The sequence below is a fragment of the Crassostrea angulata genome, chromosome 7 (assembly GCF_025612915.1).
Source record: "Crassostrea angulata isolate pt1a10 chromosome 7, ASM2561291v2, whole genome shotgun sequence".
NCBI classification, from domain to species: domain Eukaryota; kingdom Metazoa; phylum Mollusca; class Bivalvia; order Ostreida; family Ostreidae; genus Magallana; species Magallana angulata.
The window spans coordinates 60,102,081-60,118,209 of record NC_069117.1 but is presented as its reverse complement, the minus strand read 5'-3'; the positions used below and the strand labels follow the sequence as shown (position 1 = coordinate 60,118,209).

General features: G+C 34.0%; 1 protein-coding gene across 4 annotated transcripts in view; it reads left to right on the top strand.

Moving 5' to 3' along the window:
* LOC128193006 (uncharacterized protein C1orf112-like) overlaps positions 1–16,129 on the top strand; it is a 73,514-nt gene that overhangs the window by 18,966 nt on the left and 38,419 nt on the right. For all 4 annotated transcript variants that reach the window (XM_052866166.1, XM_052866167.1, XM_052866164.1 and 1 more), the window contains exon 6: positions 3,757–3,897. In XM_052866166.1, the coding sequence (XP_052722126.1) occupies positions 3,757–3,897 (141 nt within the window). The remainder of the gene's footprint in view (positions 1–3,756; positions 3,898–16,129) is intronic.

The window sequence follows — 16,129 nt, the reverse complement described above, 5'->3', positions numbered from 1 at the left end:
TAATTTACACTTCAAAAGATCCAAATAAAAAATTGAGTAAATACATCTCCAGCTTTATATACGAGTTTACAATTATGGAACACAATAAACAGACTATATGTTTAAAGAAAACTATTTTTCTGGTCTCACACCCTTTTCTTTTTCACTTAAGGGGAGGACACACATTCTCTGAATTAGCTTGTTTTAAATTATAGTAAACCTGTCAGAGAATGTGAGTTATAAAGGAAATCCTGCATTTGCATTTTTAAAGAAAATTTAAGCTTCTTTAAGAGGGCTGGATGGTCGTGGCCTTTATTAGGTTATATTTACCTCCAAATGAAGAAGAGCTCTGTATAAGGATAGAAAAAAAGGTCAAATTTCAAAGTTAACTTTTCTAAAAAAAATTCTTTACTAAATGTTTGTTTATGGCAAAAAGTATCATATGTTGAAGTTTAAGGCAGATCTGTTGGTTAAGTTTGTTGACCATCAAGCCTCCTTAATTAATAATAGTATTATATAAATAGTGCCTGTTTGGGAGGGTAAGAGTTTAAATTGACACCCCTCGAAAACTATTGTCAACCTCTGCTTCACGTTGGTTGACAATGGTTTTTGAGGGGTGTCAATTTTAACTCTTTCCTTCCCAAACAGGCACTATTTATTTTATTATACTGAATGTCTTAATTATAAAGAAAACTTCACTGCTTTTATATACGAATGACGTGAATTCTATGGTAAACCGTATGCGCATGATTTATGTTCATGTAACAATTTGTTGTCTTACCCGTTGCCAAGTAAATTGCTATCACTGAGGGTAATATGTAGTCACCTGATGTGTGTAATGTCCTGATCAACCTGATGAGATATATTTTGCAAAATTGAATAATTTTATGTTTCTCATCAACATTTTCTTTTGTAATTGATTCATTTGTGATATTTCTACACTTCAAACTTATTATTTTATCAGTATATTTATTGTTCAGAAATTGTTTTATGAGACATTTATTGATTCCACACTGTGTAATGACATGATATTTCGTGTAATGTCGTGATAAACAAATATTCTTTTTTATTTAGTATTATCTCCAATTTTATTAAATGTTTCACATACTATGTGTTAATTAAATATTTACCGTTTTGTATGGGTTTTATTAAAATGACTGTGTAATGACCTGATATAGAATGACCTGATGCCTCCTTGTTTATAGCCAAGCTTAAGGTGGAATAACACACCTGGAAAAAGTCACTCAAATTAACAGGAAATTTTTTGATAATGAAAGATACAATGATAAATAAACTGTACAAATGTCAAATAAGCGAAAAATTTGCAGTTTGGGAATAAAAATTGAATATCTAAAATAATTATTCCAGTAAGTAACAACAAAAGCCTCTGCAAGATTCGAACTCGGGATGTACCTATACCTTCTTTTTTTTAATTTTGGAGACTTCTTTACATAAAAGTACACTTGTACAGTCGGACAAGTGGCCAGCAATATTAACTTGTCCGTATTTCATTTTAACTGGTACTAGACAAGTGGACAATTGTTAGTGTCGAGCCTTAAGATATCTAAATGTGCTCTAATATAAATAGTGCCTGTTTGGGAGGGTAACTGTTGAAATTGTCACCCCGAGAAAACCATTATCAACCGACGCGAAGTGGAGGTTGACAACGGTTTTCGAGGGGTGTCAAATTCAACAGTTACCCTCCTAAACAGGCACTATATGTTTTATTATACTGAATGTCTTATTTTTTAAGGAAATTTTACTGCTTTCATATAGAAATGAGGTGAACACTACGGCGAACGGTACGCGCATAATTTACACGCATGTAACAATTCGTTGTGTTACCTGATGCCAAGTGTGTTGTTAACACTGAGGGTAATAGAACAGATTACCAACTGCGTCTAAACCAATCAGATTTCAGTATTTAACATGAAAGTATAATAATTTTAATTATGACTTAGGTGGTATGGGACACCTCCATATTGTGACATATTTCAGATCAAAATAAACAATAAATTCAAGTATAATTTTATAAATCTTTTCTTTCACAATCTGTAACCTCTCTGTGTCTTGTTTTAGAGTTTGATGGATCTGTCTGAGTTTGTGTAACCTCTCTGTGTCTTGTTTCAGAGTTTGGAGGATCTGTCTAAGTTTTTGTAATCTTTCTGTGTTTTGTTTTAGAGTTTGTGTAATCTTTCTGTGTCATCTTTTAGAGTTTGTGTAACCTCTGTGTCTTGTTTTAGAGTTTGATGGATCTGTCTAAGTTTGTGTAACCTCTGTGTGTCTTGTTTCAGAGTTTGATGGATCTGTCTAAGTTTTTGTAACCTTTCTGTGTCTTGTTTCAGAGTTTGGTGGATCAGTCAGAGTTTGTGTAACCTCTCTGTGTCTTGTTTCAGAGTTTGGTGGATCTGTCTGAGTTTGTGTAACCTCTCTGTGTCTTGTTTTAGAGTTTGATGGATCTGTCTAAGTTTGTGTAACCTCTCTGTGTCTTGTTTAAGATTTTGATGGATCTGTCTGAGTTTGTGTAACCTCTCTGTGTCTTGTTTCAGAGTTTGGTGGATCTGTCTGAGTTTGTGTAACCTTTCTGTGTCTTGTTTCAGAGTTTGGTGGATCAGTCAGAGTTTGTGCAACCTCTCTGTGTCTTGTTGCAGAGTTTGGTGGATCTGTCTAAGTTTGTGTAACCATTCTGTGTCTTGTTTCAGAGTTTGTGGATCAGTCAGAGTTTGTGCAACCTCTCTGTGTCTTGTTTCAGAGTTTGGTGGATCTGTCTAAGTTTGTGTAACCATTCTGTGTCTTGTTTCAGAGTTTGTGGATCTGTCTAAGTTTGTGTAACCTCTCTGTGTCTTGTTTTAGAGTTTGGTGGATCTGTCTAAGTTTGTGTAACCATTCTGTGTCTTGTTTTAGAGTTTGTGGATCTGTCTAAGTTTGTGTAACCATTCTGTGTCTTGTTTTAGAGTTTGTGGATCTGTCTAAGTTTGTGTAACCTCTCTGTGTCTTGTTTTAGAGTTTGATGGATCTGTCTAAGTTTGTGTAACCATTCTGTGTCTTGTTTCAGAGTTTGTGGATCTGTCTAAGTTTGTGTAACCATTCTGTGTCTTGTTTCAGAGTTTGGTGGATCTGTCTGAGTTTGTGTAACCTCTCTGTGTCTTGTTTCAGAGTTTGTGGATCTGTCTAAGTTTGTGTAACCTTTCTGTGTCTTTTGTTTCAGAGTTTGTGGATCTGTCTAAGTTTGTGTAACCTTTCTGTGTCTTTTGTTTCAGAGTTTGTAGATCTGTCTAAGTTTGTGTAACCTTTGTGGATCTGTCTAAGTTTGTGTAACCTCTCTGTGTCTTGTTTTAGAGTTTGGTGGATCTGTCTGAGTTTGTGTAACCATTCTGTGTCTTGTTTCAGAGTTTGTGGATCTGTCTAAGTTTGTGTAACCTCTCTGTGTCTTGTTTTAGAGTTTGGTGGATCTGTCTGAGTTTGTGTAACCTCTCTGTGTCTTGTTTTAGAGTTTGTGGATCTGTCTGAGTTTGTGTAACCTCTCTGTGTCTTGTTTTAGAGTTTGTGGATCTGTCTGAGTTTGTGTAACCTCTCTGTGTCTTGTTTCAGAGTTTGGTGGATCTGTCTAAGTTTGTGTAACCTTTCTGTGTCTTTTGTTTCAGAGTTTGTGGATCTGTCTAAGTTTGTGTAACCTTTCTGTGTCTTTTGTTTCAGAGTTTGTAGATCTGTCTAAGTTTGTGTAACCTTTGTGGATCTGTCTAAGTTTGTGTAACCTTTCTGTGTCTTTTGTTTTAGAGTTTGGTGGATCTGTCTGAGTTTCTGGAAACCTGTGTTTGTCACATGCAGACTGGGAACATGCCACTAGAGTGGAGCTGCCTTCACTCCCTGCCCAGAGGAACCATTCACTTCCTGAGAGGAGCGTATGGACACTGCAAGGTGAGCTCAACAGTCTTAAATATAGGTTATGAAAAATATTGGTTTTGAGACCAAAAGTTTGGAAATAGATATCAAAATATTTAAAAGTAGAGTTTATTCCTCTTTCCTCTTCAAATTTTGTTTACAGGAAAAATGTTTATTTGAGTCTGTGCCCAAAATGTTATATTTGGTCTAAAGTAGGAAATATTGATAGCAATAACAGAAAATGTAGGCCAGAAACGTGATTGCAAGTTGTACCCTAGATCAAGGTTACGTCCGCATGTATTTATAGGTTCATCATTTTTTAAAATCACAAACGGAAGAAAATCGATATGTTTATATTGATGAGTATTTTTTGCATTCTGTTAATTTTTGCTAGTTTTATAAATTTATGAAATGCAACAGGTAATTATTCACAACAACAAAAAATAGACATCAGGGCTCAAAGTAGACTTTTTCTGATGGTATCCATGCATTTTACAAAGATATTGCAATTTTGGCCATGTTGGATATGATGGAATAAAACAAGATCAAATTAGAAAAAAAAAATTCTGCATCAGTGGCTCGAACCCTTTTACCTTTTAAATTATATAGTAGGTCTCTGTGGAACCATTATAAGCCAAGCAGTTTTTTGACGAACATATCGTAAAATTGATACTACAACACTTATTAAAGAGCTAGAGCCACGAAGCATCAAAATGTGCCTTAAAATTTTCACAAAACTCAAGTTTGAAACAATACAAATTGTAATTATTTATAATGTAGGGCACAATATTCTGCTTCTATGCATATGAATTTTTTTCACTTCGGCCCCACCGTTTAGCGAATGCGCATCATCAAACATACTATGATCGTTAAAAATAGCTGAAAATTGTAGATTTTACTGCAGTATTTCCCAAATTTGAATGTGGCCACACTTGAGTACCTCTTTGAAACTTTTAAAACTGAGAGATATTGCATAAATGCTTCCGCCTGCAAAATTTCGTAGAGGTACTCAAGTGTGGCCAATGTGTATTTTACAAATTTTGAAAATTTTGATATCAGAAAATAACACTGACCACTCTATTTTAGGGTAATTATTTGCTTCCTTTTTATTGAAATAGCAGAATTTAATTAATAATGATAAAGAATTATTTGTGATTATTTACAAAATCATCATTTTATTAAATATTTGTGGAAGAAATGTATATAAACTGAACTTTAACATGTTTTATCTAGTAATTTTATACTGTGTATTCATGCTTACATCGTGCATCATCAATGACGTCATAGTTTGACGTTTGCGACGTCAGTTGAATCTGTACATGGAATCTTGAGTTCTTTCAGTATTTTGCCAATAGAATTGACCAGTAAAGTATGCATTTTTAAAAAGCATTATTTCTATGTACCACGGTATTATTCAATTGCAGTAGAATATGAGATACATGAACATTGCTATAAACAGAAAAAAAATTAATTGGCGAAGTTAACATTGTACGTACGTAAGTAAATATATATTCCTATACCTTTATGTAGAATAAGCGATAGCATGTATACGTAGCTAGTTGTGGGTTTTTTGTCAAACGGTGAAATGCATTAAACGAAAGGAAAGATGCAAGCGATTTTTTTCACACAAGTACGTGCTCCTGAATAACGCGGGAGAAAGACAGTCGACATCACATGAAAACATGTACATATATGATAAACTTAACTTATTCCGTCAAAAAACTTGATTATTTAATTCCTAAGTACAGCTGTAATTGAATATTAAGCCATCGTCCCTTGCATAAAAATTTGTTGCAAATGCATACGTCTTTTCTTTATCAGCCACCTGTTGATCAGTGTTGATTCGTCGCGTGGTCAATGTATTTCCGGTGAACCGTTACATGCAGTTACACTCCTTTCTTAAAAGATCGATTGTGTCCTTCGATGAAGACGGCTTTTGGTATAAACAGCTTAGAATACATTATCAGCATGTGCTCTATATAGAAGTCTAATCCTAATTGCGATGTCTTTGTTCATAATTTGTCCAATAAAATAAAAAATCACCCTAAATGTGTGTACATCGGTCACTTACTTTTGCCTATAAAATTCTCGATTGAAATCATCTTTGATTATTTTATGCGTATTAAATCTAATTAAAGTTTTTCTTGTATGGACTATAGAAATAAATCAGATTCACTACAAATCTATAGATATGATAATACATGTATGATAACACAAATTCTACATGCTTGCTATGAATTCGACTTTTCAAGACAATTTTACAACATTATTTATGTGCTACTGCATGATGTTTAAATAAAAATGTTCATTTTAACCTATCTTCGCTCCGAAATAGTAAACCCACATTCTCTCTCTCTCTCTCTGAAATATGATCTTAATTCTCAAGACATTTACGGATAGCTAACCACTTGTAACAATTCTCAAAGGACATGTATAACACTAGAAAAAATGAAATGTAAATGAATAGACATTATGGCATTTATAAGGAATAATTAACTCATAAGAATATTTTTAAAGAAATCGATATTCTTTTTTCATTTAATTAATAAAAATTAAAACACTGCTGGAATGTCATTCCTTTGTTCCAGCAGTCAAAAATTTTACTTGTGACAGTCCGATATATTAGAGAGCTTCTTGATATCAGACCATTATCAGTGGTTACAACACTGTTATTCTTTAAAATCAGGCTGTCTCAGGAATCAACAATGATATTCAATGGCTATAAATGCCTCAAACACTTCTGTATGAAAAAATATCACTGTTCTCGGCCCTATAACGGGCCTCGAAACTGTTTTATATTATTTCATACAGAACTGCTTTCGGCATACTAGTACATCCATTACATAAACACAGTCGCTAAAAGGTTTTATTTTTCACTTGAACAGTTCGTGAACGGTGAGCGCACAGTGATTGCGCTCTAAACGACGGCAAGTGCACGCTGAGCCGAATTTGGATAGCGCTTATGAACGGTGAACTGAGAGCGAACGCAGAGCGCAAAGTGAACGTTGAACGATATATGTACTCTATGTGAACGCAAGATGAACGATTTATTCGGAGAGCCCCGGCCGGTATTGTTACATTGTGTTTCATTGGTAATCAGGAAATAATAACAATAAACTACATGTTTGTGTTGTTATAAGCCTTTATATAATATTATCTGACGCATGCAAGGCGAAATCTTTGTGAACGCACGGTGGGCGATTTGTGCACGATGAGTGGGAACGGAGCGGAGCGGAGAGCGCACATGAACGCACGGTGAGCCCACGGGAAACTGGGAAAATAAAACATTTCAAAGAACTGAACCGTGGCATCTAACTGCTGTAAAGCGCCATGATTGGGTGAAAATATCGAAGCCTTGAAACAAGTAAAATAATCATGTAGAATAATGTACACAGACTGTTACAGTAATGCATCAAAATTCGAGATTACATATATCTCTATTAAATTCAATTACCGTATCTCTGACATATTTATATATTTATTTTTAATAATTTGTGATTACATTGGTAGAATTCAATGATTAATCCTCAGTTATACATTGCGCATCATCAGCATTACTTCAATGACATGCAGTTTCAGATTGCAGAAAAAAGAACTTTTAAGACACTGACATGTATAAATGTACCGCCGTTATATTGACCTTCAGCACTGGTCCCTGTAATATGTTTTAAACTATATTGTAAATAAGCTTTTCATGCTATTTTCATCAATAAATTTATTTTCATAAATTAATTATGTCTACATGATAATTTTATTTTATTTTTTTGTTTATTTTATTAGATTCAAGTCATACGTAGTTTTATCATTTCATGACGTTACTTAACAAAAATGACGTCTGTTCTACATTTTTCATCAAAACAATGCCATATTGTAAACTCCGTTTATAAAAAAGTATGATAGATATCGAAAAAAGAAAAAGAGTTATGCAAAGCTAAGATCCTACCCTATATTTTACCAAAACATGGTAATTTTTAATGATAGGGCATTTTTTGATGCTTCGTGGCTCTAGCTCTTTGTCTTTATAAAAGGCAGTTTTAAAGTACGAATAAAAAGAATTCCGAATAATTTAGAGTTATGAACATTGCTAAGGATTGGGGATCGTTAAACAGTGAATCTTGCTTATACCGCTTAGAAAAGTAATCAACTTCTCCACATACCAGTATGTAATTGGGGTGTTTTATGTTAGGTGACAAGTGTCCTTTTATTGTCCCCCGCCGCAACCCGGTGCGGGGACATAGAAATGCCGGGCGTCCGTCCGTGTGTCCGTGGGTCCGTGTGTCTGTGGGTCCGTGGGTCTGTGTGTCCGTGCATCCGTCCGTCACACTTTTTTGTAAGCGCTCTCATGCCTACAAATTTTGACGGATTTTCATTAAATTTATACCAAATGTTTATACCACTATTATCTTGGTCAAGTTCGAAAATCAGCATTGGTCGATACTTTTTGTTGGAGTTATCGAACTTTGACCACAATAGTGACTCCGTTTTATCCAAAAATTGACCTTGTAAGCGCTCTCATGCCTACAAATTTTGACGGATTTTCATTAAATTTATTCCAAATGTTTATACCACTAATACCTTGGTCAAGTTCGAAAATCAGCATTGGTCGATACTTTTTGTTGGAGTTATGGGACTATGACCACAATAATGACTCTGTTTTATCAAAAAATTGACCTTGTAAGCGCTCTCATGCCTACAAACTTTGCCGGATTTTCATTAAATTTATACCAAATGTTTATACCACTAATACCTTGGTCAAGTTCGAAAATCAGCATTGGTCGATACTTTTTGTTGGAGTTATGGGACTTTGACCACAATAATGACTCCGTTTTATCCAAAAATTGACCTTGTAAGCGCTCTCATGCCTTCAAACTTTGACGGATTTTCATTAAATTTATACCAAATGTTTATACCACTAATACCTTGGTCAAGTTCGAAAATCAGCCTTGGTCGATAGACTCAATACTAGTATACTGCTTGACCGGCGGGGGACCCAGGAATTCTATTCTTGTTGTTTCTGATTTAATAAACTGTCTTCATAAATGATGTTTATAAATGTACCTTGATTTCTTTTTTAAATATTTTAAACGAATATTCAGGATAAAAATTTAGTGCCATATATAATGATGCCGAGCAAAGCATTCTAAAAAGATGTATTTGCTGCCAGAAAAAGATATTCTGGCGAACTATAGATCATATCTACAAATCGATTATTATATAACACTTAGATATTATATACCTATTGACTGGCTATGAGGACGATAGCAAGTTTATTGTCCCCTCGTCAACAACTATTTACCTTGGCTTCGCCTTGCAAAATAGTTGCTGTCTTGGGGGACAATAAAATTGCTTACGTCCGAATAGGTATTTTATTATACCGAAGAAAACTTCGGCTATGCAGAATTTCTTGATGATAAACAAATTAGAGTTATCGGACTTTAAATTTAATGTAGCGATCGGATAATGTCAGAGGTGTTCTGAGTTTAAAACTGAGGGAAATAAAATGCCGCTGGTGAAAAGTTTTGATGACTATTCACCATGGGTAGATAGCATGGAAACTAAATCACAGTTAGATAAAATAGCATTTTTATCTGTAGTTATTTTACATAGAAAATATCAACAGAGGTATAATAATTACATATATCTTTTAGATATTTTAATTACATCCAAGTATATTAGGTATATCTCATCTCCCTGATGTCACATTCAATGTAGTTCTATCGTATGAGATATGTTCATCTTTATACCCCCACAGACAAAGTTTAGAGGCCTAGGGGTATATTGGATTCACCCTGTCCAATTTTGTTTTGCCTCGGACTAGAATGTCGCGACGTCATTGGATGAATCGCGTCACATGGTTGCCTTATAAATTTCTTTACACGGCAAGCATCAAAATTTACACGGCAACATGGCGGACGTGACTTTATTTGAGCAGATTTTTTACCTAAACGTTCAACCATGCCTTTAATTTTTAAGCCCCAAAATATTTAGAGTGACCCCCCTTTGCCCATGACGTAATATTATGATTCTACAATAGCATCCATGTTAGCACAAACGACTGACGAGTAAGGTAAAAAATAATAGAATTAAGCTATGAATTTAATTGTTGTCGACAAAACAAAACACTTATTAGATTTGTAACTGACTGTTTACAGAAATTTGTGGTGTCGGTAAAATCCATAGAAGGCTCGACTCCACCTCGCCTTCTATGGACTTTACCGACACCACAAATTTCTGTAAACAGCCAGTAACAAACCTAATAAGTTATATTATCCCCCCCTCCCTTTAGAATTTTTTACTACTGCATGGAACAGTCTGAAAATTTGTACATATGTTAAGTGCACCTGTAATTTTATAAAGATCAAACAAGATTTTATGACAATTTTCATTTTCCTATATATGATACACTGATGTTGAAAAGTAAGGGAGGTAATCCATACAGATTCTATTAATTAACTAATATAGTAAAAACTCTTTGATATATTATTATAGATATATCCAGATGGAGGTTTATTGTCTTTATTTCTTAACTGAATTTATGTTTTATAAGTTTTCTTTCAACTGACAATGCAAACTTTTTGTTTGTCAATGATAAATTCATAGGAGCAAATATGAACATCAAAGACAAGAGTGGCTGAATTAATTTGTCCCAAGGGGGCCATTATCTGAGCCATGGTTTAGATTGAGCATGTGTTTAGGGAAAATTAATAATTTGTAAAAGGGGCAGTGGTTTGTGGGTTATTTTAATACTGTTTCATATAAACCAAAAATTTCTATCATTATAAGGAAATATAAAATATCATTATTTATAAAGATTTTTACTATTTTTAGAAGCTGTTTTAATTTGTTAGTCAAGTTTATTGATGAAGTGATCCTATAAGGCATTAATGTTAATGAAATTTAAAAATTATTGATATGATTTTAGTGTATGGCAACTTTTAAAATTGTTTGTAATATTAAATTCTCCTTTTATTCATATTTTTACTTAGTATCAGGGTTGTCTTTAAAAATTGAAGTAGAAGGGAGAAATAAAAAAGTAGAAGGGGATCTGGAGGTCTACCTTATAGCTATAGATTGTGTTTGAAATGCAATGATAGCCGGGTAATCACGTCACTTTAGGCGGGGAAATTCCCCGCCTCCCGGGTCTTGGAGACAACCCTGAGTATGCTAATTATGATAATGTTTTGGGAGTTTATCCAAGTTTAACAAGCTCATTAAAGAAAATCATAGTCCTATAGGATCAATTTTCTTGCATAGAGTTTCATTTTTGACACAATTATACCCCCGCAAACAAAGTTTAGGGGGGTATATTGGTTTCACCCTGTCCGTCTGTCTGTAGATGCAACTTTGTCCCCCCTATAGAATTTTTTTATTACTGCATGGAACAGTCTGAAAATTTGTACATATGTTGAACACCATCTGAAGATGTGCACCTGCAATTTTTTAAGATCAGACAAGATTTAATGATTTTATGACAATCTTCATTTTTCTTATTCTATATAGTGTACACTGATGCTGAAAAGTAAGGGAGGTCATCCTTACAGATTTTATTAATTAATTAATAGTATTAAAACACTCTAAAATATATTTATATTAATACATCCAGATGGAGGTTTATTGTCTTTATTTCTTAACTGAATTTATAATGCCCCCCTTCGAAGAAGGGAGGGCAATATTGCTTTGCTGCTGTCGGTTGGTCCACCAACAGTTTCCGTTCATTTTCTTCGCAGAGGATGAACATATTGAAATGAAATTTGGTATACAGGTTTATCATAATAATATCTAGGCCAAGTTCGATATTGGGTATGATCGAGCAATTTTCGACAATGTTATGGCCCTTGGACCAAGGAAAATTCTAGTTTTTTGCAGTTTCTACTCATTTTCTACGCAGAGGATGAACATATTGAAATGAAATTTGGTATACAGGTTTATCATGATAATATCTAGGTCAAGTTTGATTTTGGGTTCGATCGAGTAATTTTCGACAGAGTTATGGCCCTTGAACTTACAAAAATTCCAGTTATTTGAAGTTTACGTTCATTTTCTTTGTGGATGTTTCCAAGGGAGGGGGGCATACGTGTTTCAAAAACATCTCTTGTTTTTTTTATAAGTATTCTATCAACTGACAATGCAAAATTTTGTCATCAAAGACAAGTGTGACTGAATTCATTTGTCCCAAGGGGGCCATTATCTGAGCCATGGTTTAGATGGAGCATGTGTTTAAGGAAAATTGATAATGGTGGTTTTGGGTTATTTTAAAACTGTTTTATGTAAACCAAAAATTTCTATCATTAGGCGAGAGAAATTTAATTTTTAGTTTTACGGATTTTGTTGTAAAAAATTTGGGTCGGAGGAGGGAAAATAAAAAAAAAAAAAAAAAGTGGGCAAACTTTTATTAATCAAAATTACATATTATTTGCTTGAACTTATGATATTAAGTTTAATTTGTCCACTATCCACTGTGTACTTTGTGTTTGTTTCAAGATCATTGGTATTAACCTTAAAACTTGTTCAGGATAACATTTTCTTTGCTTTTCATAAAAACTTTTAAGCCAAACCATGCATGGCTGACCTCCATCTTAAATACTCCATGTTATAGAGACGCTTACACTTGATTTTAAAAGCTCCCTTTGTCAAACGTTTTGCAGATTTCAAATCAAATAAAGTAATTTTAAAACTAAGATCGGTCAAACTTGAAAATTCCGGAAAAATTTCCGAAGATACGAATTTTTTTTCATTATTTTTTTTTTACAAAATCGGAAAAATTGGGTCGGCGGATCCGTAAAACTAAAAATTTAATTTCTCTCGCCTAATATAAGGAAATAAATAATATCATTATTAATAAAGAATTTAACTATGTTTAGAAGTTGTTTAAATTTATTAGTCAACTAAATTGATGAAGTGACCCTATAGGGCATTAATTTAAATGAAATTCAAAACTACTGATATGATTGAAGTGTTTTGGCAATCTTTTTTACATATTTAAGGTCTTCCGTTTCCAACGGAAGACCTTTCTATTATTGTGCGGGAAAAAAATTAAGATTATTCTTATTTTTCTTTTTTTTTTTTTGTTTCCTAGACGCGAACTTTGAGGCTTCATATCTTGCTCATTTCTAAACGGTTTTTGCTCAAATTTTCAGGGCTAATGTACTTTACAAAACAATATCTTAAGCAATTCATAAAATGTAGAATTCCCTTTCCGTTAAAGAGTTATTCCCCTTTTAAATTTTTTTAGGGCCTTTTGTTTCCAGACAAAGGCTGCGAGACTATGATAGCAGGGAATGGGAATCCAACGAATTTGAATAACAGAGACATTGTAGTTGTGCACATCTGTTTATGTTTTTAGATTACGTTTTTTATTTAGGAAAAGGTAGGGGGTCAAAAAACAGGATTCAAAAAAGTGCAAAAATTTAGACATGTTTTCCTTTATATCTTTTGAACGAAAAAATTTTTGTAAAGACATGTAGAATAAAAGTTGTGCAAAATAACAAGGGCTTTCATTTGACACCAATAAAAAGGGGCTGGCCCCTTAAATTAAGGGCCAATGGCCCCTAAAACATTTTGCTTAATAACTCAAAAACGGTTAGGATTTTGACATGGCTGTCGCTGGAAAAGTTGTTTGTTGGGATCTCATGAAGGTCGTTTCAATGTTATTTTGTAAGTGGTTTGTGTAGTATGAGTGTAAAAAGCTTTACATGTTAGCATGTACCTGTTTAACGAAAGACTTTGTGCGTACAACTGGCATGAAGTTACCGCAGAAAGTATGCTGGTTTATACAGGAGGCATTAATTCATAAGAATTTTTTTTTTTTAGAATACATGCTTTTTTTTAGGAGTTTAAGTCGTTGTTAAGTTCTTATAGTGCACAATCCTTAAAAACGGGAATTGGAAAACAAAACATTCTCTTTTTTTTCTAGTAAAACACAAAATATGGAATGAAAAAATATATGCATTACCTTTTTAATATAAACATCATGCATTCAAAATCTACCTTGAATCAGAGCTGTGTGTGTACCATTACGTAAGCTCTCCCTCGCCCGCGGCCGAGAAAGTCGGTCACCGTGGTCGCGGCTGGACTACCTAGCGGTCAGTGGTTATCTAATACACGAGAGTTGCGTCTCTCATATATGAATTTATTTAGCCGCGAACTCAAGAATTGTTTTAGTTTTGATTACACAAAATCTTTTGTGGATTAAACGATTGGATGTCAAGTAAGAAATACATGTAGTTCATTTAATTAATGAAAGCAATGTCATTCTCTAAAGCAATAATAGACATAGATCAATTGTGGGTTTTTAGTTTAAAATAAAGAACTTCTATTTGATAGAGTAAGGTCATTATACTGCAAACTTTTCAAATCTTCCTTGGTTCTGAGCTGTGCGTTTCTGTGCGTTGTACCTTTACGTAATCTATCCTTCGCCCACGGCCGAGGAGATCAGCCACGGCTGCATTACCTAGCGGTAAGCGGTTATTTAATACACAAGATTCGCACACCGCGACTTACACTTGCATGCATATGAACGTGTTTGAGTTAATATAGCCGTATATACAAGAACTGTTTTAGTTTTATGTTATAAAGGTTTGTCCTACTTGTATATATTTAATTAAATATTTGAGTGTAAATGAATATTAATGAACGATATTACTCCATATCGGAAAAATCGTTAGACATAAACTAATGGTTGGTTGGTTTATGTAAACTACTTTAAAAACTGTACAATTAATGTTTTAAATCAACACCCCCACCCCACCCCCCTCAAATATTAAACCTTTAAATAATGATCATCCCTCGCACATGGCTGAGGAGATCCGGCGCGAGTGGTTAAGTGATCCGCGGTCGGTTCGTGTTCTTCTACATGTACCTTATGACGCGTTTATGTTTCATATTTTGCACGGACACAACTTTATTTTATTATGTTTTCAACTATTATATTGGTTTAAGATAAAGTTATTTTACTTTTACAGTTGATGAAGCATTGATTTATACGATAGCGTACAAGGTAGTTTAAAAATCAAATCAAATTATAATCAAAGTTCCATGTTACATGTTTGCGGTAGGTGCTAGCACGATAAAGGAATGCCCTGAATTGAGGCATTCGATGATTATTTTAGAAAATATTCACATGAGTTTAAACAACTTTAGATTAGATTCTATCGGTCACATATTAATCACTTCTGTAGTTTCATTGTGGAAGCGAACTCATTGCTGCCCCCCCCCCCCCCCCCCCCCACTCCTCCCGCCCCGCTGACAGGTGCTCGCGCTGGATTTTTTTAATTGGAGAAAAGATATCAAGATCTGTCGAAAAACATTTTTGGTGGTTTCTTCTTATGTGTAACATTTTGTTTCACTTTCCCACCCCTTTGTTTATTCGGCCAGTCTGTGTTAATTCAATTGCCGCATGCGATCGAGAATCTTGTGCCGCTTCAGCGCACACAGCTCAGAACATTTATAGCCCCAGGTCATCAATTGTTATGTATTTGAGTAACAGTTGGAAGGGTGATTTTACTACATAAAATAATAAAATCATAATATAATCTATTTTAATTGAGTACCATGCGTATAGATTCCCATAATAATTAATTTTTTTATTTCCTTTCAATGTTTACATTTAATTTTGTTCAAATAATTAATAAATTTTCTATCATTTAAATTGTGTGCTTTATCAAATTCTGATTCCGATTACCTTGAATTCATTAATTTTCCATTGGCTTTTGACAAAAGAGAGACGCCTGACCATCCAATGAAAACAAATACACAGAGTTTGATTGACAGGTTCAGCCAGGTGCAGGTCTCGCCCGATGTCCGAGGTAATGTGTGCTGCTTGTACACAGCCGAATGGTCTCAGTAAGAGTTATCGATGTAAATAGATAATAAAAATACATGCTTATCAAAACATGATCGTGCAAGTTAAAGTTGATTTAGGTTTGTTCCAATAGAAATCATGTTTCGCTTACTGTATTGTATAGCGAATTTTAATATTGTTTCAGTACTGAAACATCGCATGAAAACGTTAAATATACATGTACTCTGTAACTAGTCGTCTTTTAATACATATACCTTTCTTTTGTTTGTTAAAAATTCGTTCAATTTTGTTAAAGTAATGTAAAACGCGCGCCATTTTGAAACAATTAACTTGTCAGAGAGTTCCGAATGAAATCTGATGAACGTTTCAAACGGTTCTCGCACGCTTTGCTCGAAACGATTTACACGCTTTGCCCGAAACGCTAAACGGTTTACATGAAACTCTAAAAGGTTTACACGAAACGTTTCT